Source organism: Rhea pennata, chromosome 17 (assembly GCF_028389875.1).
Source record: "Rhea pennata isolate bPtePen1 chromosome 17, bPtePen1.pri, whole genome shotgun sequence".
In the NCBI taxonomy this organism is placed as follows: Eukaryota; Metazoa; Chordata; class Aves; order Rheiformes; family Rheidae; genus Rhea; species Rhea pennata.
Window position 1 is genome coordinate 7264153 of NC_084679.1, and position 21662 is coordinate 7285814.

General features: G+C 42.3%; 1 protein-coding gene and 1 non-coding gene across 11 annotated transcripts; both read left to right on the top strand.

The window, feature by feature from the left end:
* The first annotated feature begins 2378 nt into the window (after window positions 1-2378).
* PUS1 (pseudouridine synthase 1) lies at window positions 2379-21310 on the top strand. 10 transcript variants are annotated; one of them, XM_062590084.1, is made up of 14 exons: window positions 2379-2436; window positions 3720-3944; window positions 5444-5581; window positions 6444-6546; window positions 6775-7472; window positions 12988-13178; window positions 14096-14267; window positions 14358-14494; window positions 16604-16803; window positions 18111-18232; window positions 19142-19252; window positions 19933-20036; window positions 20730-20821; window positions 21049-21310. In XM_062590084.1, the coding sequence occupies exons 2-6, from the start codon at window positions 3729-3731 to the stop codon at window positions 13096-13098; spliced, it is 1266 nt and encodes a 421-aa protein (XP_062446068.1). In that variant the 5' UTR covers window positions 2379-2436; window positions 3720-3728; the 3' UTR covers window positions 13099-13178; window positions 14096-14267; window positions 14358-14494; window positions 16604-16803; window positions 18111-18232; window positions 19142-19252; window positions 19933-20036; window positions 20730-20821; window positions 21049-21310. The 10 variants fall into 10 exon arrangements, with proteins under 10 accessions (XP_062446068.1, XP_062446070.1, XP_062446060.1 ...); XM_062590086.1 differs by lacking the exon at window positions 2379-2436 and adding an exon at window positions 2976-2999; XM_062590076.1 differs by lacking the exon at window positions 2379-2436 and adding an exon at window positions 3080-3225.
* Window positions 17423-17560, top strand: LOC134148467 (small nucleolar RNA SNORA49). Its single transcript, XR_009960220.1, has one exon. It is a non-coding gene; the product is annotated as a small nucleolar RNA SNORA49 (small nucleolar RNA).
* Window positions 21311-21662: the final 352 nt, after the last annotated feature.

Genomic DNA, 21662 nt, shown 5'->3' on the forward strand with positions numbered 1-21662 from the left:
AGATATAGATCACATTAATCCAGGAACTCTAATCACAAAACCGAAGTGCCCTTGGCAGGGAAACATTAGGGAGCTAGGGCTATAAATAACAGCTTAGTCTGCGTTCCTTGGAGTGCATGGGGAGGTAAGCAGGTTTCCTAAGGAAAAAGTGCGGAAAGGAGGCACGTGAGCATGGGCCAGCGTTTTGGGGAGGAGAAGCTGGTCTGTGCAGTTGGAGCCCCACCTGCAGGCTGCTCCTGCCTGGCCCCGGCGCAGCTCATCCTGGCTCACCCCGGGGGCTTTGGGCTTGGCAAGCCCCAACTGTGGGGCACCCTCAGCCCCATGCGGCTCGCTCCAGCATGCTGCCTTCTCCAGGTTGCTCTGTCCCCTCTCTGATTTGTAGATCTGACAGTAAGGATTGTGGTCCAGCAATGACAGTGAGTAAAAGATTGGCCTAATGCTGCTTTAGGCATGTTCTCCTTGCCAATGCAGTGATGAATTGTGTGTGTGGAAAAGGCCTGGGTGTCACCTTGATTAATCAGCACCAGGGTAACAATACCTATAATGACTAGTAACCAGATTAATAACCAGATGCCCCATCAGTATTCCTGCTACAGGCCACTAGTTTGACCTGGCTTCTTCTCAAGTCAAAAGCAGCATTTCCACAGACATTAAGGCCAGCGTGGTCACTCTGCCAGCTTAGAGTGTGCTGGGAGCAGGGTACAGCTCTGCTGCCCTGCTCCCTTGTGCCCCGTGCATCTGTCATGACTGGGATATTTCTGTTGGGTTTGATCTCACCATCCTTCTGTGTTGGATGGGTTCAAAATCTGCTTTCACTTCCATGCTCAGGGAAGGCTCTGGGGGTGCACTGGAGCAGCAGAGGCTGAGCCAGGCTTCTGTCTGTGGCAGTCCCTGTGAATGGTATGAATCTCCAAGAGAGGGAAGCAGTGAGAAATTTTCCCAGAAAAAGTTTTGAAGGACTTTCTAGAGTACTCTTACAAGCCAAACACGAGTAAGTGAGGATTGATACTGCTGTCATTAAAGATGTATTCTAACACAAAAACGATTAATATTCTAACCTCTGCCTCCTCTGCCTGTAACTATTTTGCTTCCAGTGCTGGCTAGCCAAAAGGTGCAATTGTTCATTAGTCCCCAGATTCACTTGAATAGCTAGAAAGGTTTTATGAGATTGATTTTACTGCTGAGTAAACTTGATGGTAGCACTCTTACTTAAGGCCAGGCAGATTATTCAATGTACTTTAATTTTATCTGTCCTATTAAACACATATGAAATGTCACACAAACAGCTGGGGACTTCATAAAGTGTTTGTACTGATTCCAATTCTGTCCTGGGTATGCATGTGAGAGGAATTAACCCTCACGCTAATTTCTGAAAATGCTGGGTGAGTGCTGAGCAAACTGCAAATCAAATCTGAGCAGCTACACTGGCTTTGCAGACCTCACGGAGTGATCTGCAATTGGACCTTCTGCTCCACCCCAGAAACTGCAGACTGTCTCTGCTGCCTTTTTGCTTCACACATACATCCTTCAGGCACTGTCTTCACAGTGCAGACTCCCACAGAACTGACTTAAAGCGGCAAGTCACTTAATTTCTCCTTGCCTTTGTTATCTACCTGTTACAGAATGACCAAACGAAAAATAGAAGTCCAACAGGACATAAATCCTTCCTTCATTTGGACTACTTAGACTACAGACTCCTTGAGGGACTTGTTCTCCTTGGTGTGTGGTTGCAACATGGTCCTAATCTCATTTGAGACCCCCGTGGGCTGCCACTCCACAGTAATGTTGCTCTGAGCTCATCAATTCTGCACTGCCAGAAAACCTCAAGGCCAGACGAATCATTAAGAAAATTAAAGCCAGACATGTCCTGCTGTGCTGAACAGTGGGCGCTAAGTAGCCAGCTCACGGCATTAAACAAGCTCCTCCTCTTTGATTCCTGTTCTTGCATGGACTCCTGTTGCCACATTTAACCGGGTACAGCTAGGGGATGCCCAGTGCCACTTGCTGCTGGCAACAGTGCCCTGCCACCACCTCAGTCCTGCTGGTGCCGCAGGAGTGTGCTCACTCGGGCATCAGGCAGAGGCCTGTGGCCCTGTAGGCAGGTCACAGAGGTCCATCCACCAGGCGACAGAGAAAGAGGTCCACAGGCTGCACCAGCGGCTGAAGCACCTGTGGCCTGTGAGCAAGAAGGTGACACTAGGTGCTCGTAACTGTTTGTGATGATGAGTTCACACCAAGAAGCAAGTCATTCTGCGACCGATGAAGTAAGTGAGGCCACGTTTCTGCCCCACAGCTCTTAAATGGAACCAGCCCTTGTCCAGCCCTTTCCCACCTGCCTGATTTGTTAGCTCGGGAAAGAGGCAGCACGTGGTACGATGGGGTCAGAGCCAAGCTTGTGCTGACTGTTTGGAGGGTCCTTGGCTACTATATGAGTGGGTAAGAGGCTGAGATACCACTGCCTCCTCCCTTGTGCGGATATCCCTGTAAATCTTCTGTTCGGCCACTGATTTTCCTGTCTGCTGAGACCTTTGTCCCTCTATCAAATTTACCCGAAACGGGCCAATTTCAGAAATCACTGCAGGGATGGGAAAGGAAGAGCGGGTGGTGGACAGACAGGCCGTGCGATTGCATTTCCTTGGGAAACGAGGCGGAGAAGACGGAGACGCGCTGGCCTGGGCACCTCAGGAATCCGCATGCCCGTCCCCCCGGCCGCAGCGCTCCTATCCGGCAGCCGGTGCCCACCGCCTCTCCGCACGCTCCGTCCCGTGCCCCCCGCTGCCCCTGACACACTCGGAGGTATCAGGCTTCGCTCGTGAGGGCCCCGCTGCCGCTGCCGCCGCCGCCCCCCGACCCGGCCCCGGCCCCGGCGCCGGCGCCGCGCGCGCTCCATCGCCGCCCGCCTCCGCCCCGCCCCTCAGCAGCGCCGCCGCCGCGCGGCCCTGCGCGGCCGCCGTAGCCGCGCGCCGCCTCACGTGGTCTCGTCGCCCCGCAGCGCCCGCGTAAGTGGCGGCGGCTGCGGCGCGCGCGCCTCCCCCTGCGCGGCCGTTGGCGCGGCCGTTGGGCGGGGGGGTGGGGGGAGGTGCCCGCGCGGCGGCGGCCATGCTGCTGCCGCTGCTCCGCTGCGGCTTGAGGGCGGCCGGCTGGGGGTTGTGCCGCCCGGGGGCGGCGGCGGCGGCGTGCGGCTGGCCCGGGCCCCGGCCCCGGCCCCTGCCGCGGCCGCCTCACGTATGTAGCCGCCGGAGGCGCGCTCCGCTCGGTGAGGGGACCGCGGCGGAGGCCCTCGCCGCCGGCCGCGGAGGACGCGCCACTGGCAGCCAGGGCGGGCGGGCGGGAGTCTCTCGCGGAGCCTCGCCCTGCGTGGAGCGCTTCTGCGTGAAACCAAACTTCGGCTGGTTATAAATCCTCTCGCTTTGCAGGGTGTAGCTCGCCCCAGCCAGGCTGTCGAGCTGCGTGTGCGGTCGGTGGGGCTGGGGCTGAGGCTGTCAGTTCAGGGCGCAGGCGGGTGCTGGGTTGCGCAGACCGTGGTGTTCTTCAGTGAACAGTGGTATCCTTGCGGGGGGTGCGTGGCCTTGGAAAGATGAGGAGGTGGGTGCCTTTTCTGCCACTGACCTGTGGAACAACCCTGGCGGTGTCCTTACAGTTATGTCCTGCTTTTCTGAGGTGTTGACTTGCCACTTTAATCATTTGCTGAGTCCTGTCTGCTCTTCTGCTGCTTGCAGGTTCTTACCATGGCTGAAGAGCTGAGGGCAGCAGTTGCCAGTCAGCCAAAGAGACCGGCGAGCAGCAGTGAGGAGCCTGAAAAGCTAGAAGAAAATGGACACCAACCCAAAAGGTTGAAGAGAGATGTGGGTGAGGAGGATGTGGAGGATCAGAATAAAAAATCACCCAAAAGGAAGATTGTGCTGTTGATGGCGTATTCAGGGAAAGGCTACCATGGGATGCAAGTATGTGGTTTAGTAAGAAAATGTAGCTGCCTTTTCTTAGCATCTGTCAGGTTTACAGTTGTAGTCAGAATGATTGAGTTGCAGCATCAAATACCTGGGTCAGGAATACCAAGCCTGGATTCAAATGGCTTAGCAGTACCTTTAATTAAAAAAAAAAAGGAGAAAAAAAAGTCAGTCATCATTTCTGATGTTTGATTTTTAGTGGCTCTGCCCTCACCTTAGAGCGTCAACAGCAAGCCTTTTAGAAAACCTGCACTGTTGACAAGGCTCTGGAGGAGACTGAAAGCACTGTTTCTCTAGTTCTGTCAAAGGCTGAAGTGCTACTTCATGATCCCCTTCAGACCAGTTCTCCAGGTTCTAGTTAAAGCTTTGCATTTCAGAGCAGTTGAGCTGAGTTTTCTTTAGGTTAGGCCTCAGGTTGTCTCATGGCATTATGCAACACATCCAGATGCGTATTTTAATGAAACAAATCTGTATCTTTGTTGAATTCTCTTGATTTTTAAGTTTGTACTTAAAGACGTTTTAAATTGTCCTTTTTGATGCTCTGTAGTGTGGTGGCTTACAGCAGCTTAGAAACAGGAAAATTGATGCAATGCTGTTATGTTTGCCTGTGGAGGAAAAGGGCTGTTGCAGTGACAATACTGGCATGTTACTAGTGCCCCTGCGTTAGGCCAGCCAGCACAGTGACCTCTTGTGGCATGCAGCAGCAAAAGGATGATCCTGCTCCATCTGCTGCTCCACTCGGTGTACTGCAAGCTCTGTGCACATTCCTGAGGCATGCTTTAAAAGCTCCATGGAATAATTGGTAATGATTGAACACAGGCAGGGAATGAGGCATTCCTGTTTATGCAGCAAAGTAGATTTGTTCAACTGCAGTAAACCTGATGCTTGTGGCTACATCCGTATAAGTGCGTATCAGCTTTAGTGCACTTGTAATTGAATGGTCTGTGCTGGAGGGTGTGTGCTTGGCAGCATTGCAGAGAAGTGCAGTTGTACATTTCTGTTATAGTTCACCTACAAGTTTAGTGCAGAAGATGCTGGAGAATGCTGTAGTCTGATTCATACAAGAGCTTAGGCTAACTGAACAAAAGAATTAAATCTTATTCTTAGAAGCAGAACTTGCAGGTACTAGGTTTGGAGCAGCAGTGGTTACTGTTCCAGGCTGTACACTGGAACAGTATCTCATTGTTGCTGTTCTATACACAAAGGTGAGTGAATCGTCAAAAAAATGCATTGCAGAAGTATTCCACAGTAAAATTAGAAATGCCCTTTTACTTGTAATAGTAGTAAAAGTTAAATGAGAATATATATGTTTCATTAACAATCTCTAGTAAAGTATAGTTATTTTTGTTAGAGAATGACAGTGCTCGTGGGGTTATGAAAGGATGACATTAAAGAATATCATAGCAATGTAATATTGTTCAGTGGCGATCTTTAGGAGGGTTACCTTATTGTTATTTGTTCTATTTCTTATTTTTAGTATATCTTTTCTCTTTTAGAGAAATGTCGGATCTTCGCAGTTCAAGACAATTGAAGATGACTTAGTATCTGCCCTTGTTCAGTCAGGCTGTATCCCAGAAAACCATGGGGAAGATATGAAGAAAATGTCTTTTCAGCGATGTGCTCGAACAGATAAGGTACGCTGGTTGGGGCCTGTGGTGGACCCTAGTCAGTGCTATTGTGTTTGGCCAGTAAAGTGTTGTCTAGAGTGCAATCAAATAGTAAATATTATTCAGAACGGAATTCTTTCTTTATCCACTATTAAAGTTAAGTACAAATAATTATCTAGGAAGTACAGAGCATTGATTGGATAGTGTTTGTATGTCTGGTGTTTCATGTTTTGACTATATCTGTTTGCATTTCTATGACATTCATCTGTTTCAGCCTCCCAATGTGCTGCTGCTCATTGTTGATGCTGCCTGGTTGATGGGGAGCTTGAGAGTTTACAGGTGCATCTCAGTCATAGTTAAGCCTGCCCCAGTGGGGTTCTAGCCCTGAATTGAAGTTCATGGTTGCTCTTGTGTATAAATAAGTAATGTCTTTTCAGTTCATGCTTACAGTGAGATGTCATGGAAGGAAGTGAAATATTTTGTTCTCTAAGATTGCTAAGATGCTGCATGGCTATACATAGGTTAATTTATACAGCTCATGTGCAAGGTTGTGGATGTGTTTTTGTGGCTGAAATGCAGAACTGAGAAAAGAGCCTGTTCATGGCATTACTGCTGGCTTCTCTGCAACTTAGGCAAGCCCCTTGTTCTTGGTCAGCTTAGTTTCAAATATGGGGTGGGGAAACAGTGTGCAAAAGTGAAGCTAAGGTCTTTCAGGAGTAATCTGACTTGCATTTCTGCCTGTGGTTTTGTCTTTGTCTTACTTTAGCCTGAAAAGACTAATGAGAAAAAGGGATTAAACTCATTCTTCAGTTATTTCAATTCTGCAGGTGCTGCCCCAGAAGTTCCAAAGTACGCAATTACCTCTGTGTGTGTTCTGTGGTTTTTGTAGGGTGTATCTGCAGCTGGACAGATTGTGTCACTAAAGGTCAGGCTAATAGATGACATCTTAGAAAAGATCAATAGCCATCTTCCTTCTCACATCAGAATTCTGGGTAAGGATACTGGAACAGGCAATGAAAATATTTTCAAAGAGGAACTCTGTCCTGCAGAAGGTCACTCCCCTACCATTACAATTTTAACCTGAATCAATGTTTCTGTTATTTTAAAATTAGTATACTGTAAAATAAATCTTATATTTTTGTTGTATTTTATTTTTAAAATGCAATCACTTCGAAGTTTTACCTACTGATTCAAAAACTTAATGTTACTTTTAAAATAAGGGCTGAAGAGAGTCACTGGAGGATTCAACTCCAAGAACAAATGTGATGCTAGAACCTATTCTTACATGCTGCCAACATTTGCCTTTGCCCATAAAGACCATAATGTGCAAGAGGAGGCTTATCGACTGAACAGCGAGACCCTTGAAAAAGTCAACAAACTGCTTGCTTGTTACAAAGGAACACACAACTTCCACAACTTTACGTCTCAGAAGGGACCCAAGGACCCCAGTGCGAAGCGGTACATTATGGAAGTGTGCTGTGGAGAGCCATTTGTGAGGGAAAATATAGAATTTGCAGTGATCAGAGTGAAAGGTCAGAGTTTCATGATGCACCAAATAAGGAAGATGATTGGGCTGGTGATAGCTGTTGTGAAAGGTTATGCTGCTGAGTCTATCATAGAGCGGAGTTGGGGAGAGGAGAAAGTAGATGTCCCCAAAGCTCCAGGACTTGGGCTGGTCTTGGAAAGAGTACATTTTGAAAAATACAACAGACGTTTTGGAAATGATGGGTTGCATGAACCACTGGAGTGGAGAGAGGAGGAAGAGAAGATTGCTATTTTCAAAGAGCAGTATATCTATCCTACCATTATCAATACAGAAAGGGAGGAGAAATCCATGATGAACTGGTTAAACACCCTTCCCATTCATGACTTCAACTCTTCTGCATCTGAGATGCAAGCTAACAACAAAAATTCAAAGGTAATGATTGAAGCTATTAACTTTTCAAAGGGAAGCTATCAACTTAAAATGGCTCTTCCCTTAATAACAGTTTTGTTTTCCATGGAAGATGACAGTCATCTGGAGCCTGAAATGTGTTTTATCTTTTCAGTCACTGTGCATTTGATGACAGTGGAAACAACTATACAAAATATTATTTTTGCAGCATTTTAAATGGGGCAGTTGAGGGAGGAGAAAGGAAAACACAGGCTGATTTGCTTGTGGAATCACAGCTTGAGAGCAGAAATTGTGGACACTTAGCTGGCACTTGCTGTTGTGGATCTGTTTAATGGAGACTAGTTTTCAGGTTGACAGTGACCCTTTTAGTACCTGTTGGCCATGTGAATTCACTGTGGGCTGATTCTAACTTTGTCTAATGCCCTGTTTGCCTAAATAAGGTTTGGGATAGGGAGGGGGAAATTTAGAGTCTTTTTTAAAGTACATCTACCATGAGCTCAAAATCAGTCATCAGAAAAACTCCTAGCAAGTAAAATGGGATGTTGTGGGATCTGATTTCTGACAACAGGAATGGCTGCCAGCTGTAGTGCGCTGTAAAACAGAAGCATGGAATAGACGATTAACAAAAAGAAACTTTAAAGAATTACTACTCTAGTAAATCTGTTGAATGTAGAGTAGGCTAACAAGAAAAGAAAGGAAAGATGTTTGAGGCATGCCGGAAGTTGGAAACTATGCAATGAATCTTGATTCAAACTTGCAAAATATTTTTTTTTAATTGACAACCACTAGAGTGACAATTAAAATACAATAGTCCTTGATTGGACAAATTCCTGATCAACCTGATGTAACATTGAGGAATCTGTGCCTGAAGGAGGGTATTGGACTTGATTCAAAGATACTTAACAATCACGTGTTTAATTCAAATTTTCTTGTTCAGGGAGCTGGCAAATCCTTGAAGGGCAGGGACAAATTGATGGGCAGGGTTAAAACTTCACTGAAACTCGAAGAAAATAATGGCTCTTTTTTGTTTAATGGAGTCTTTAAAATTAGGTTTGTTTTATTTAGAGATTGGTCCTGCTCCAACGAAGGTTAGATTAAATCATAGTAGTCTCTGCCATTTTTTTGTTTTGGTATGAGAGAGAGTTTCAACATGTAAAATAAAATTTACAGCCTTGATTGAATAGTGTAAGGAAGATACTAGAAATTTCTCAGGGTTATTTTTGTATTTCTGGTAGTTGTTTTTCTGCAGTGTAGTGTTATATGACAGAATTCATGATGAGGTAAAACGCTTGCAACAAATGCCATGTTAGTTTGGTGAAACAAGACCCAAAGAGATCATGTGGCACAGACTGTGCTTACATGGCTCAAATGCCTTGATGATAACGCTGACAGGGCTTACTGCTGACATGCTCAAAATCACTGAGGTATTGCTAGCAGAAGACAGGTCTGCATGCTTTAGATAAACTCAAGCAAATACAGTTTTGGAGTCATAATTACCACAGGCTGTCTGGGGAAGGATAAATAAAGGATCATATAACGGACTCCTGTGAGATTTTTGCAGGCTGTTTTCACTTTGAGCTCTGCTCACTGTTACGAAGGCAACTATCTGCAAGTCTCTGGGAATTTGTTTTGTAATAGGATGTTAAGCTGTCAATATTAAGTTCATGGGCTTTGGAGTATTTATTTTTCTTTGTTAACAACAAATGGTGGTTGGAGAAAAGGAATAACATACTGGCTTTAAAAAGTTAACGTAAATCCTCCGAATTTTTCCGATCATATTGACTTACTCCTGAAAGAGTAAGGTAAGAACTGAGACTTCAGACCAGTTCCTTTGCAACTTGCTAATATTTATAGTATTTTTGTAATAGTGTTTTGTACACCTGACTTTATTTTTAAACAATGTATTTGTGATCTCTGATACATTTTGGATGTAAATTTTGCATGACTGCCTGCAGTAGCTGAGCAAAACTCTCAAATCTGGCTTTAGATAATGTAACAAATGTAACTTCTGAGTGACTTTCCTTGCAGGTGCAAGTCTGTCTTGCCTGCATTTATTTTGAACATCAGCATTTCATGCTGTTACCCACTTTTAAGTTTCCCACATACTGCATGTTGTAATCATACAGCTATAAACATGACTGAAAAGAGACTTGCTGGTGAGTGTAATCCAGTGTACAATTTGTCTGCCACAAGAAACTTAATTTACTATCACAGAAGTTAATTACAATAGATAGCCATGAATTGAGGATCTTGCCCCATTTCGTTGTGTGGAGAGGTTTAAAGTCAATGTGTTTGATTTTTAGGTCAATCACTAGAAACAAATGAAATACTGACAATTCATTTTCCCTTCTTTACAGAACAGCAGTGATTTCGAAGGCAGTGATGGTTGTGATGGTGATTCTGAGTAAGCCAGTAAGTGGCTGGATCTGGGACCGTTACCTCTTGCAATTTGTTTTGTCTAGAAAAAAAGTGGCCTTTAAGTCCAAGAATCCAGTAAAGCAGAGGTTTGCATGCATGCAGAACCAGGAATCAGATGCCCAATAGAAATTGGGTGGGGAAAACTGCAGAAGAAAAAGTAGAAAAAGTTGTTTATACCACTGACTGATTCATCTGCCTGGAATACTTGAAAATAATGTAATGAAAAAAAGATGCTTTTGAAAAGAATCTTGTATTGCAAGAAATCTTAATTGCTATTTGAATAATGCTTTTATTACACGGTTACCTGGAAAATAGTATTTTAAATATGTATAATCTCTACATACAGATGGGGCAAAACATTTTAATATACATTTTTTGAATTAGTATTAAGCAGTTATGACTCCATGAACTTTTGAGGGTTTTTATTTTCTTCACCTTTAATGAACCTGATCTCTAAACACTATTAAGTTCCTATTTTGTTTTTCCATGTCATCCATGACTTTCTTGTGGAATAATATGCGTGGGTTAGCGTTCATTATCATGTTGACTGTTCCGAATTCTGTTGCCATAGAATGTTTTGTTTTCTAAAGCTTTGCAAGCCTAAAAAGAATTAAGATTCCTTACTCACCGAGAGCTTTTAATTTTCAGAAGTGTACTGAACCATGTATTTTTAAGACCAGATGTTTTATTTGGAAGATGTTTTCATTCCAATATTGCCCTTATACTTGGGCAGACTCAAGAAAATAGATCCACTGCTACAAATGTAATTGGACATCTCCTGCCTGAAGAATTGTTTCATAGATCTGTAGTTGAGATTTGAGGAGGAAACTAAATGAACTGCTAGGATTGCAAACCAAAGTGTGCAGCTGTGAAAGTTTGTGTTGCCTATGGTAGATCACTAAATGTGTTGCTGCTAGTTTGTTTCTGGTTTTAGTGGAAACTAGCTAGCCATCTGCTAGATTTTTGGATAGATAGTTTGAATCAACTTGTGAAAGCAATGGTTTGTATTTTCTCTGGGCTTTAATCAAGTCTGCATTCATTTTGTGTGAACTTTCACTTCCCATGAAGCTGCTCAAAATAGAGGAATTTGTGCAATGATATGGGAATCAGTCTAAGGACTGTATTCCTCTTGAAATCAACCTTTTCCTGTTCTGGGGGATCTAAACAGTTTGGAGTTCTTGCTCTCCTTTCCTCAACTGTGGCTTACGTTCTGGTTCTTGGTTACAATTCTCTGAGGAGGTGGTAGGAGAAAAAAAGTAATGTTAGTGGCTCTTCTGCTCTCCCTAAGCACAGAACACTTTGGAAAGGTGGTCAGAGTGGAGTAAGTTTCTCCAAGTTTTTGGACTTTGGCAAGCTTTCTTGATAGACATCCTCTCCTGGGTTTGTATGGAGACTTGCTTCATAATTTAAAAGCTCACCTTCTGTGACAAATTCCTAAGGTAGAAAGGCAGTACTCTCTCATTTAGATATTCAAACAAGCACACTTGCCCTCCCAGCTCAGGACACAGGTCAGCACTCTGTGCCTAAGGCTGTGAACCAAACCTTGTGGTCCGTACTGAATGTCGTAGTTCACGTTTGGAGCTGTTGTCTCCTTGTTCCTATATTCAGTGATTTCTGCCCAAGGTTTCTAGTTTTATGGCTCCTTCTAGGAATTGCTGTGCTTTAAAAAGGATTAGCTTGTTAGTTTCCTCTGGGTTTTAGTTAAAGTTTACAGTTTCTATCTTGAAGGCCTTGCTCTGTGTTTGCTTAATCAGTGTGAGACTCTAAGAGATCTGTCTGTTCTGGAGAAGGAGTCTACATAGGCTTGTATTTCCATCCCTTGCTAGTTTGTACAATTGATCCAGACATAACAGTCTTCTCTCCAAGGCTTTTTCTATCCCTGTCAATCAGAGAGATACACCTTTGCTCATAATAAAGGCCCTCAAACTGACACCTGTGTCTGTGCTGAAATTAATGGGAATTTGTAGCCTTTGGAGAAAGCAAAATTAAAAAAAAAAAGGGGGGGGGGATATTTCTTACCTTTTGGTATGTGCACTCTTTTATTTTGTGGGAATTATTAACTTGGTGTTTTGGGTCTGGTATCAGTGCAGTTAAATGTCTTTATGGCTCAGAAGCTGAATTAAAAAAAAAGTGAAGTAGCAGAGTCCAAAACTGAATCCTCTGGAATCCTGAATGAATCAAAATGTTCTGCGCTTGATGGAGGAATAATTGAACTGAAAGCAGCGGCGCACTGAAACAGAACCGAGGGCAGAAAGGGTTCTGTGAGGGAAGCAAAGCGCAGCCGCCCAGCAGCGCTGCCCCGCCGGGGCGGCCCTTGGCGGAAGCGGGCTGCCGGCCGCGGGGGGCGGGGCCCGGCCGGCGGCGCCCCGAGGCGCGGGCGAGGGGCGGCGGGAGCGCGGCGCGCCGCCGCGGCCGCGGGGCTCCCCTGTCCCCCTCGGCAGCGCCCCGCCCTGCGCGGCCGCGTAGCTGATGCCTCCGGAGCCAGCGGCCGTTGGAGCAGCTCGCTGGAGCTAAGGGGTCGCTGCCGCCGGGGCGGCCTCCGCTTCGAAGAAGTCCTGAAAACGCGGGTTTTCGTAGCAAAACACAGCGTAAAAGTGAAAGCCAGGGCGATGGCGGGTGGAGCTCTGCGGCGGAGCGGGGCAGCGTGTCAGTGCTAACGAGGGGCTCCGACAGGCGGCTTCGGGCCGCCCGAAGCCGCTCGGCTCCCCGGGACGAGCGTGTCTCGGCCGTGGAAAGGGGGTTTCTTGGTCTCTCCCTCCCAGCAAAGGCTGGTCCGCTTTTTTTCAAATAGCTTTATGTTATTTATTGCTATTTTTTTTTTTACTTTTAGATTTGGTATTGCAGGAGCATTCTATTTTGTTTTTTTTTTCCAATGTCATGATGAGTTTTGATAATCCTATAATATTAATCATCTTATTTTTTACAGATGATAATATCCTATTTATTTATTTTCTCTCTCGCTTGATTTTTCTGCTTGATGCACTTTCAGAATGTGACCCTTGCATCCTTCAATCATTGTAGCATCAGAACAGTTATTGATCCTGTGAACTCAAATTCCTCTGCTGTGAGGAAATCAGTTATAACGGTAAAGTGTTAACAACAGTTTACGTTCTCGTTTTAGGTGTTGGGTGCTGTGGGGTCCCAGTTGAAGACTGGGAATTCTCCGGGTGAATCTTGCTCTAGGACTGCATCACGACCGTTGATAGAGGTGACGCCGGTGGGACCGCTTTAACGAATGAGGTTTACTGTATTACGATGCAAAGAATTCCTTTAGAGATGGCAGCTATGAAAGCACACGGGATGGCTTCAGAGGTTTGATAATTATTATCTTAAAACAATGGCACAAGTTATTTTAAAATAACGCTGATATGTCTAATACATATATTAATGATTTACGGTAAAGTATATGCTGCCAAAGAGAAGTCTTCGGCTTTGTAATTAGAGATAATTACTTTAAATGAGATATTTCTTCATTTCATGAGTTCTGATTCGTAACCAGTGTTTGATATTTACCAATAAAACCTGCTTTGATGGCTGCTCAATGTTTTGGCTTGTGGTGTGTGTTTATTTCCTGGCATGATGACGCTGCCTTGTGATTTTTTCCTGCCTTGTGACTTGAGCAGAGCAGAAGAAAATTAATGAACTAAATTGCAATAGCTCTGGAAACTTTCTTAGAGTTTTTTCTTGGAGCTTAGAATTTATCCGTTGAATATGAATTCTGTTGATAACTTATAATGAGAAATATAATATAGGTGTTCTGAAACAGGCTGAGCATTATCTTCCCTTTTGGAATTTCGAAAGCTTTGAAGAATTGCACTGGGATGAAGTGCAAGATAATCTTTTTGTAACCCTGGAAGAGGAACCACTCTGAAATCCAGCAAAAAGGCTGTAGGATTTTTGTGTTTTTATGTTGCAGGAATGGATTGAATGCAGCAACCTTAATATATTGCCTCTTGCAAGCAATTGTTTAAAAGCTATGAGGCATTCATGAAAATACAATGGAAGTAACTAATTTTAGGTGAGATGCAAAATGGTAATAATCTGACAAGGAAGTACCGGGATGAAATATTCAATCTCCAGAGGTCTGGAGCATTCATTAAAAATTTTCTTCTTGCTTTTGCCCATCAGCTATTTTCTGAAATAACCTCAGTGTTTGCTTTTTTTTTTTTAATTTTCTTACTGTGATATAAGATAAATCTTACTCTAATTATGATCATTATTGTTCACAGTCATCATTTACTCTTGATGGACTTGCTTCTGCCTACTGCCTTAAAAGCTCTGTGGGCCATTGCACGTTTCCTGATTCCAGGGATTTCCAAATCTTGCCTGGATTTTATGAAGGTAGCTCCTACAAAAGGGAGTGAAGAGCACTACTAGACTGTGGCAGTAAGACTGCAGAGAGTATGTATCTATTAAAGATAGTCTTTTAACAGTAGTATCTCTTCCTTTGGGGAAATACAATTGAGAAATTATTATTTTGTATTCTGTTAGGTAGTGCAGTCCTTTATTTTGTGATGGTCCAAAATTCATGTTGAGAAGCAGTGAAGAAGGAAATACAAGCATGTGCTGACATGGACTCTTTCTAATCAGCAGAAGTCTGTGTATAAGGACATCCTGTTTCAATGCAGGTATATCTCTTCAGTAGTTTTTAATTGTTCAGTCATTGTTAAAATTAGGAAGCATTGCAATTACAGTAAGAGAGCTTGATTACTGGTAGGTTATTTTTAAATGAGTCATGGGCAAGCCTAAAGATTTAAAAACATGGTATAATCATAGTGCTTTGCAGAATAATCATGTTCTACACTAAGTGGTAATTGCATTCAGTAATTTCTTTTTTGTATGTTTAATTATGTCTAATTGTTTTAGAAAGTGAAAAGAAGCATAAACAGTATTTGAAAAATACAGGATAAAAACAGTATTCTGTATTTATAATTTATCCAATTGTGCTTGTTCCCTTGTTTTTATATAAACTTAGTTCTTAAATGATTTAGGAGAAGAATATCCTAGTTTATATTTTTCTTCCGTTTTCTAAATGTTTTGTTTATATTTCTAGTTAACTTGCTGATATAAAGTGATTACTCAGATAGTAAAACCAGTGCCTTAGTATTGAGAGTACGTATTTCACGTGTTACCTCACATCATTTCCATTTGAAATTGGGTGGCTAATTGAGAAATATAGGATATTCTCATATTGTAATATTATATTTCTGTGGAATTAAATCACTTGCCTTCATTAAAGTATCTTTCTTGTCTTGCTGCTTTCCAGGACAAACAAATTTATTAATATGACAGTGGATGATTTGAGCACTCTATCTAAATCAGTATTTGTTCTTTGGTGTCCAGCTCAAGTACAATACTAATTCTTTGTATGATAGGGTATATACATGATCATGAATAACATATAGTTTACAAGATTTGTGTTTGCTGAAATGGATAACACTTCTGAATTTGTTAAAGCATGCAGAATTTTGCAGTATACAGGTCTCATCCATGACTCTCCAATGGTAGTCTGAAAGTGCCATTAATTTTTTTGCCAGCAGGCATAGAATAGGAAAGCATTTTTTCATTAAAATATCAAACTAACATCTGTCTTTGTATCACAGATACATCATTCAGCTCTTCAGCTCTTGCTTTTATGTTACTCAGTTTTCCTTTTATATTTTTCATAGAACTTGCACTTTAAGTTATCCTTACTTTCAACTTCCTTTTGCCTCCTCCTCCCTCAATATTTCTTTTTTTGCTTCAGGGTGTTTTGGTTTTTGTTTGTTTGTTGTTTTGTTTTGTTTTGATTTTTTTGCTTTCAGCTTTTCTGAATATATTTAGAAAAGAATTCTAACTTTAAAGGCAATCATAAAACAAAAAAGACAGCTAAAGGAATGTCTGGACAAAATGCATATTTTTGGAATGAGTGTCATGGTTCCAGAACTCCTCTGGATAGCAGACACCTGTTGAGAATTTGCTTTTGGATTAGTGAAATAAAAATCTCTTGGCACTATTCTGGCAGGGTTAACAAATAGAGCTGGTCTGGCTTTGCCTTGTTTCTTCAAGTACTTCAGAGCACCTAAAGGGTCCACTGCAAGAATTCATTTTGACATTAAAACAGTAACAGATTGCCCTAAAGGATATTGTTCCTAGGTAATTGAGACAAATCTATCTGCAGCCTTTGCACAGATTTGGTGGATGTATTTTACCACCATACAATCCCATCTTTCCCTATGTAATTTAGTCACAAGAACAGATATTCATGTAAAATACTGTATAATACTAAATAAGAGTTACCTTGTTTTGTACTTTATTATCTTTTCTTGTTTATTGCAGACTGAGTTCCCATATGCTGAATGTACTTTGCATCCCTGATACCTAATTTTAGATCATTTTAAGACTAGCTCCATGGCAATTATTATTTACCTAACAGTTCTACTTTATTTTCAAGTGTGAGGTATCTTTTTTTTTTTTTTTTTTTTTTTTTTTTTTTTTTTTTGTGAATTGTTACAAAAACAGTGGCCGTTGTAAGTCAGAGGGAGCCTTATCTTTGGCAATTTTCTCTTGCACAGTTCTGATACTGAGTGTTTTCACTTTCATCTCATGTTGACATAACTTTACCAATCTACTTTCAGCTACCTTTAGCCAATTTCTTTAAGTTTCTATGCAGACACCTGCTTTATTACTGTTCTTGAGTATTTAACAGCCCAAGTTGTTAAAAAATAATATACTAAAATGTTTTTTTCTTTTTTTAGAGCTGTGTGTTGCCCGCCATAGTTGCTGCTCCTCCATATTTGTGTGTAGCAAATCCTCCTCATTCATACAGCAATGAAATGAAGGTCTTCAAGTTTAATCTAAAAGGGCAGATATTTCCATACGTCCATCCACTGCAGTAGATAGCAGGGGCCTCATTTTCTACAGTTTCCAGACACACAGCTGGTGCCAAATGATTCAGGTAATGAATCAAAAAATCCGTGTAACTGTGCTGATGTTCCTCTCTAATTGTTGAATGCTATTCGCAGAACCATTAAGTTCTTATTTCTTAAACAGGCAAGGTGGAGGCTCTGGCTGTCGATCTTTGACAGCTGAAAGTAAGAGGATGTCATGTGTTGATTTTGATGCAGATGATTCCAGTGCTTCGTATACTGGAGCTTTTCCATTTGCTCACATACGAAACAGTTAATGAGAGTGGTGTTCAAAGTTATCTATTATTTGGTGAGAGGGCTTCTTACTCAAATTAATAGCAAATATACGCTCTTGGTGGGAGAAAAAACGTCAAAAGGAAGTTATTTATTTGGGTCTGCAATTTGGGAAAGCCATAAGCCCATTTGTTATTTAAGCAAAATACATATGTAGCTGTAGCACAGGAATAGCTATGTACAAAATATGTAGTTATATTGCTACTTGATGTAGCATGCAGGGTTTTTCCAATTTGTTGTATGTTTGAGTAATTTATGCTTAAAATACATTTTTTTTAATTTCCCAATCACATTTTGACTAATTGCTTTTGTTTTCTCTGTGCACAGATGCCTACATTGTAAGTACTTTCACTATAATTGTTTTTTTGTGTGGCACTTCCTCAGCCTTACTCCAGGGGCTTTTATTTCTGTGTAGTGCCCTGGCATTGCCTGAGGATAAATTGAAAGTATGCTCACCTCCCTCCCCAGTAGGATTCTCAATATCCTTTGGGGCCTACACTTTGAGCAAACATTAACAATATGGTTAAGTTATCCTCTTTTTTGTTTGTTGATTTCAAATTTCATTATTATGCTTTCTGTCAGATGCAGTATAAAACCTAAATGAAATACTTTGCCTTAAGTCTATTCACGTCAGCACGGTAGAAGGGATTCAGTTTAGTCAATAGACAACAAAAATGCGGAAGCATGAACAGAACGTAATAACCCAATCAGATGTGTCCAGCCATAGGACACAATGTTGTTATTGTCTATTTGTAGTTTTTGATCTGGTAAACTGCACCATAAATAGTACATAAATCATTTTTAATAGTGCATAAATTAATTTTCAGTTAGGTACATCTATAATGTGGGTTCTCAGATACCTTAAAATTTGACCAGCTTAATATACATTGGGAAGGTAATAAGGAAGCAGTTTTTCTGATCATCTTATTCTCTTTAAAAAGTTTGTTCGGAACTTATGTTGTATTGCTGTGAAGTTGTAATTGTCTATTTTAGGAATTGATAAAAACCTTCAGCCAAGACAAGTGATTCTTCTGTGCTATTTTTCTTTCCACTCCTTCCACAGGTGTCAGCCATGTAAATGCAAATACTGTTGTGTTCTATGATACTGACTTAGATCTGCTGATGGATGTAAAAGCTAAAGGATGGTGTGATAGGACTGTGAGAGACAGATATCCACATATACAGGTGACTTTTGAACTGAGAAACAGTATGGTTATTTTAAAGTTGAAAATGAAGAGATGCTTCTGGGAGAAACTGTAGGATTTTTGGCTGAAGTCATCCTCTTAGTTTGTCATTTGATCCTGTAAGATTTTCTCCTTTAAAGGTGGGATCAAATCTCTGATATGCAAAAAATTCTTCCCTTCAGATTAAAGGGAAAATGAAAACTTTGGCCTTTCCCTTACTGTATCTTCTATTTCCATCTTTCCCTCCCACGTTTCATCTTGTAAGCCATCTGGGTTTCTGAGTTAGGACTGTCGAAAAGAACATTAATATCTGTGGCATTTTCCTGTTTTTGATAAACAATAGATGTCTTTACTGATGATCTATTACTGGATTTCAAATCAACTACTGATGATGTTCGTGAGCTGATGTTCTAAGATGTGTTTGAAAGCTTCTCTCAAATGACTGCTGCCCTTCCTAGAAGGGAGTGCTGAGAGCAGAGGGGGTTTTTGCTCACCTTACACCAGTGGTCACATATCTACTCTTTACAAGGGGTTTTTGGCTAGAAAGTGAAATCAAGAGATTTTGGACTTCATTCAAGCTATGCATGGGTAGTGTCTGTTAGAAAACATCCTGCTATTTTAAGGATTTAAAAAGATCTACATAGGAGACACTATTTATTGTGCATTTTGCATGATTGTGTAAATGACCCTAGGGTTTTGGAAACATGAAATCTGAGGAGGAAAGACAATCTGCTTTCCGTAAAACTGAAAAAGAATGCAGTTTCCCATGAAAATAATCTGACAGGCTGCAAACTAGTAAAGGTGTAGGTCTTCGCTGGCGCATGAAAAACATTAGACATGGGACAGTTGAGTTTCAGAAGTTTCAGTGTTTTACAGGGATATGTATTTAATGAGCTTATTTGTTTTACAGGCTTATGAGTGGTAATTCTGTAGAAGAGACACCATTGAAGAAAGGTATTAATGTTTGTTTCGAGAAGTGGCTGCTCAGGGAGGTGATTGCCCGGTAGACTTCTTAACTCAGGTAGAGTAATAGTAACAATGCAAGCAGATTTTTTTAAAGATATTTTAAAAAGTGAGTGCTTTGAGCCAGAAATTTAAACATCTTGTAGTTTTATAGTATTTCCAGACTTGTGTAGACAACTGTAAGAAGCTATTGTCTTTCTGAGGTTGCTTCCATCTGTACAGAGCCAATGACAGTGAAGGAAAAGGTCCATTCTTTTTTTCCAGGTTCATGCCATTCTCTAAGACTTTTTTCAACATGAGTTGCCTTTTGCGTGTAAAAATAATTTGTAAGGCTGGGGGTCGGGAAAAAATATGAGGCTTTTGGAAAACTGTTCAATATGACTTTTGAGTGCCTGGTCCCCTTTGCCAGTGCATCAAAGCTATCAGCAATCAATTGTCTTTGTGGATTAATTCCAGATTTGTCCCCTTATATTTTTGTGTTCCTCTCCCTTTTATTATTACTATTATTATTTTAGCAATGTCAGAAGCAGACAGCCATGATAAATCATGTTTTATTGTTGTTGTTGAATCAGAATATTCTGTCACAATTATAGACAATTAAGAATTCATTTCAGGATTAATCTTCACAGGATTTAATAGTGCAAAAAATGACTGTTGCTGTGAAAAATTAAACTAATAAAAGCGAGTTTATTGATGTGATTTGTCTTCATCCTTTTCTTTCCACTTCTATTGTCATAGGCATTGACTGAAGAAAAAATACTCTTACAAGTGCAAGAGCAGCAGCTGCCAGATGAGGAACAAAAATTGAGCAAATCCAGTGTCAACTACAAGGAGAAACACAGGTGAGACTGTGATTACCAATGTGGCAGACAAACCCATTCATTCCTGAAATTGTATGCAGAGATAAGTGTTCCTCTAAGTTTAATGAATCACATAAATGAATCTGTATGCACAGGTTCACGTACGCTCATTGTGCCTGTTTGATTTCATTGAGACTGTGTGTGTAGGCCTCTCAGCACAGAGAGAATTGGGACTTTGCGTAACAGGAGTATTTGGTTTCATCTGAGCTGAGGACATTGGTGATGGACCTAAATGTAACTTAAAAATTAGTCTTATTGCTCAAGGATGCAAGAATACTATTCAAAGAATAATCTTAGACAAGCTCCTTGAAGATACAGGATTTGGGGTTTCAGCCCAAATTGGATTTTATGATGCTGAAAAAGCAGTCCATATATATATGGTTCATGTATATGTATGAATGGAACAGATGCAGTTTATGGTACAATTTATGGTATAATTGTACTTGTTCAATGTGCCCATCTCCCTCAGTGGGTGTCTTTGTTAAAACTTCACTCTCTTTTGTGATTATTTCACTTTAAAACACTTACATTGTTAAAAGTTTCTTTTTTTATTGAACTTGCAGCCTTCAGGAAGTACACAGGCTCGAGGTGTAGCTGTATTACAGCAAATGCCTCTAGTACCTGCCAATCCAGCAGAGCAAGAGAGCCCATAATGCTTTTTTTTTTTTTTTCAAGCATTAAGTATCTGACAGCATCAGCTGTAGTAACCATCAGGCTGATGGCAGCTGTGCAGAGAGAGATACTTCTGATGATTTAGCTTATGTCAGGTAACTTTTTACTTCATGTTCTGCTATTGAAAATAAATATCTTAAATCTTCAGTAAATATCACTGCTCACTTTTTAAAATTTATTGAAAATAAAAGAAAAAGATGAGAGAATAGTCTTTCAGCAAGTCCTTTGCGCTTTAGAAAACAGTGTATTCCTAGATGCTCTATTATTTTAGTTCGTATTATTTTTGTCTTCGTAAACTGTCACTTCTGTTCGTTTTTCTTAGGTGCGTGACTATTCTGTGCTCGCAGCTGGTTACTCCCAGTGTTCATGTAATTTTAGACTCAATCATAAAAAGTTCCCGGGACGAGGCCCGGATGATCAGAGCGACGTGACCGCCGCAGCAGCGCCGGTCCCGGGCCATCCCGGGCCAGCCGCAGCCCGCCGCCGCTGAGGCGAAGCCCGCGCGCAGCCCGGCCCGGCGCCGGCGACCTCCTCGCTAGCTGCTGTTAAAAGCGCTGAAATAAAACCTGCTTCCCGCTACGCCCGGGAGCACCGAGTGCCGTTTCTCAGCGGGCGGAAGGGGCGTTTCGGTTACTGCGGCAGGCTGGACGTGCCCCCCCCTCGGGGCCGGCCCCGGGACGCGGCCAGGCGCCCGCGGCGGCGGCCGCGCTCTTTCCCCCCTCGCTCCCTGCCTCGGGCCTGCGCCTTGCTTCGCCCCTGCTCGGGGCGGCCGCGCCCGCTCGCCGCGGGGGCGGAACCGAGGCTCCTCGGCGGAGGGCAGGAAACCGCCAGCGCTGGAGCCGCCGCCGCCTCCCCGCCCCGGTCCCGCCGTTGCTGCCGCCGGCGGGCGGCGTATGCGCATGCGCCACACGCAGGCGCCGTGGGCGGCGCATGCGC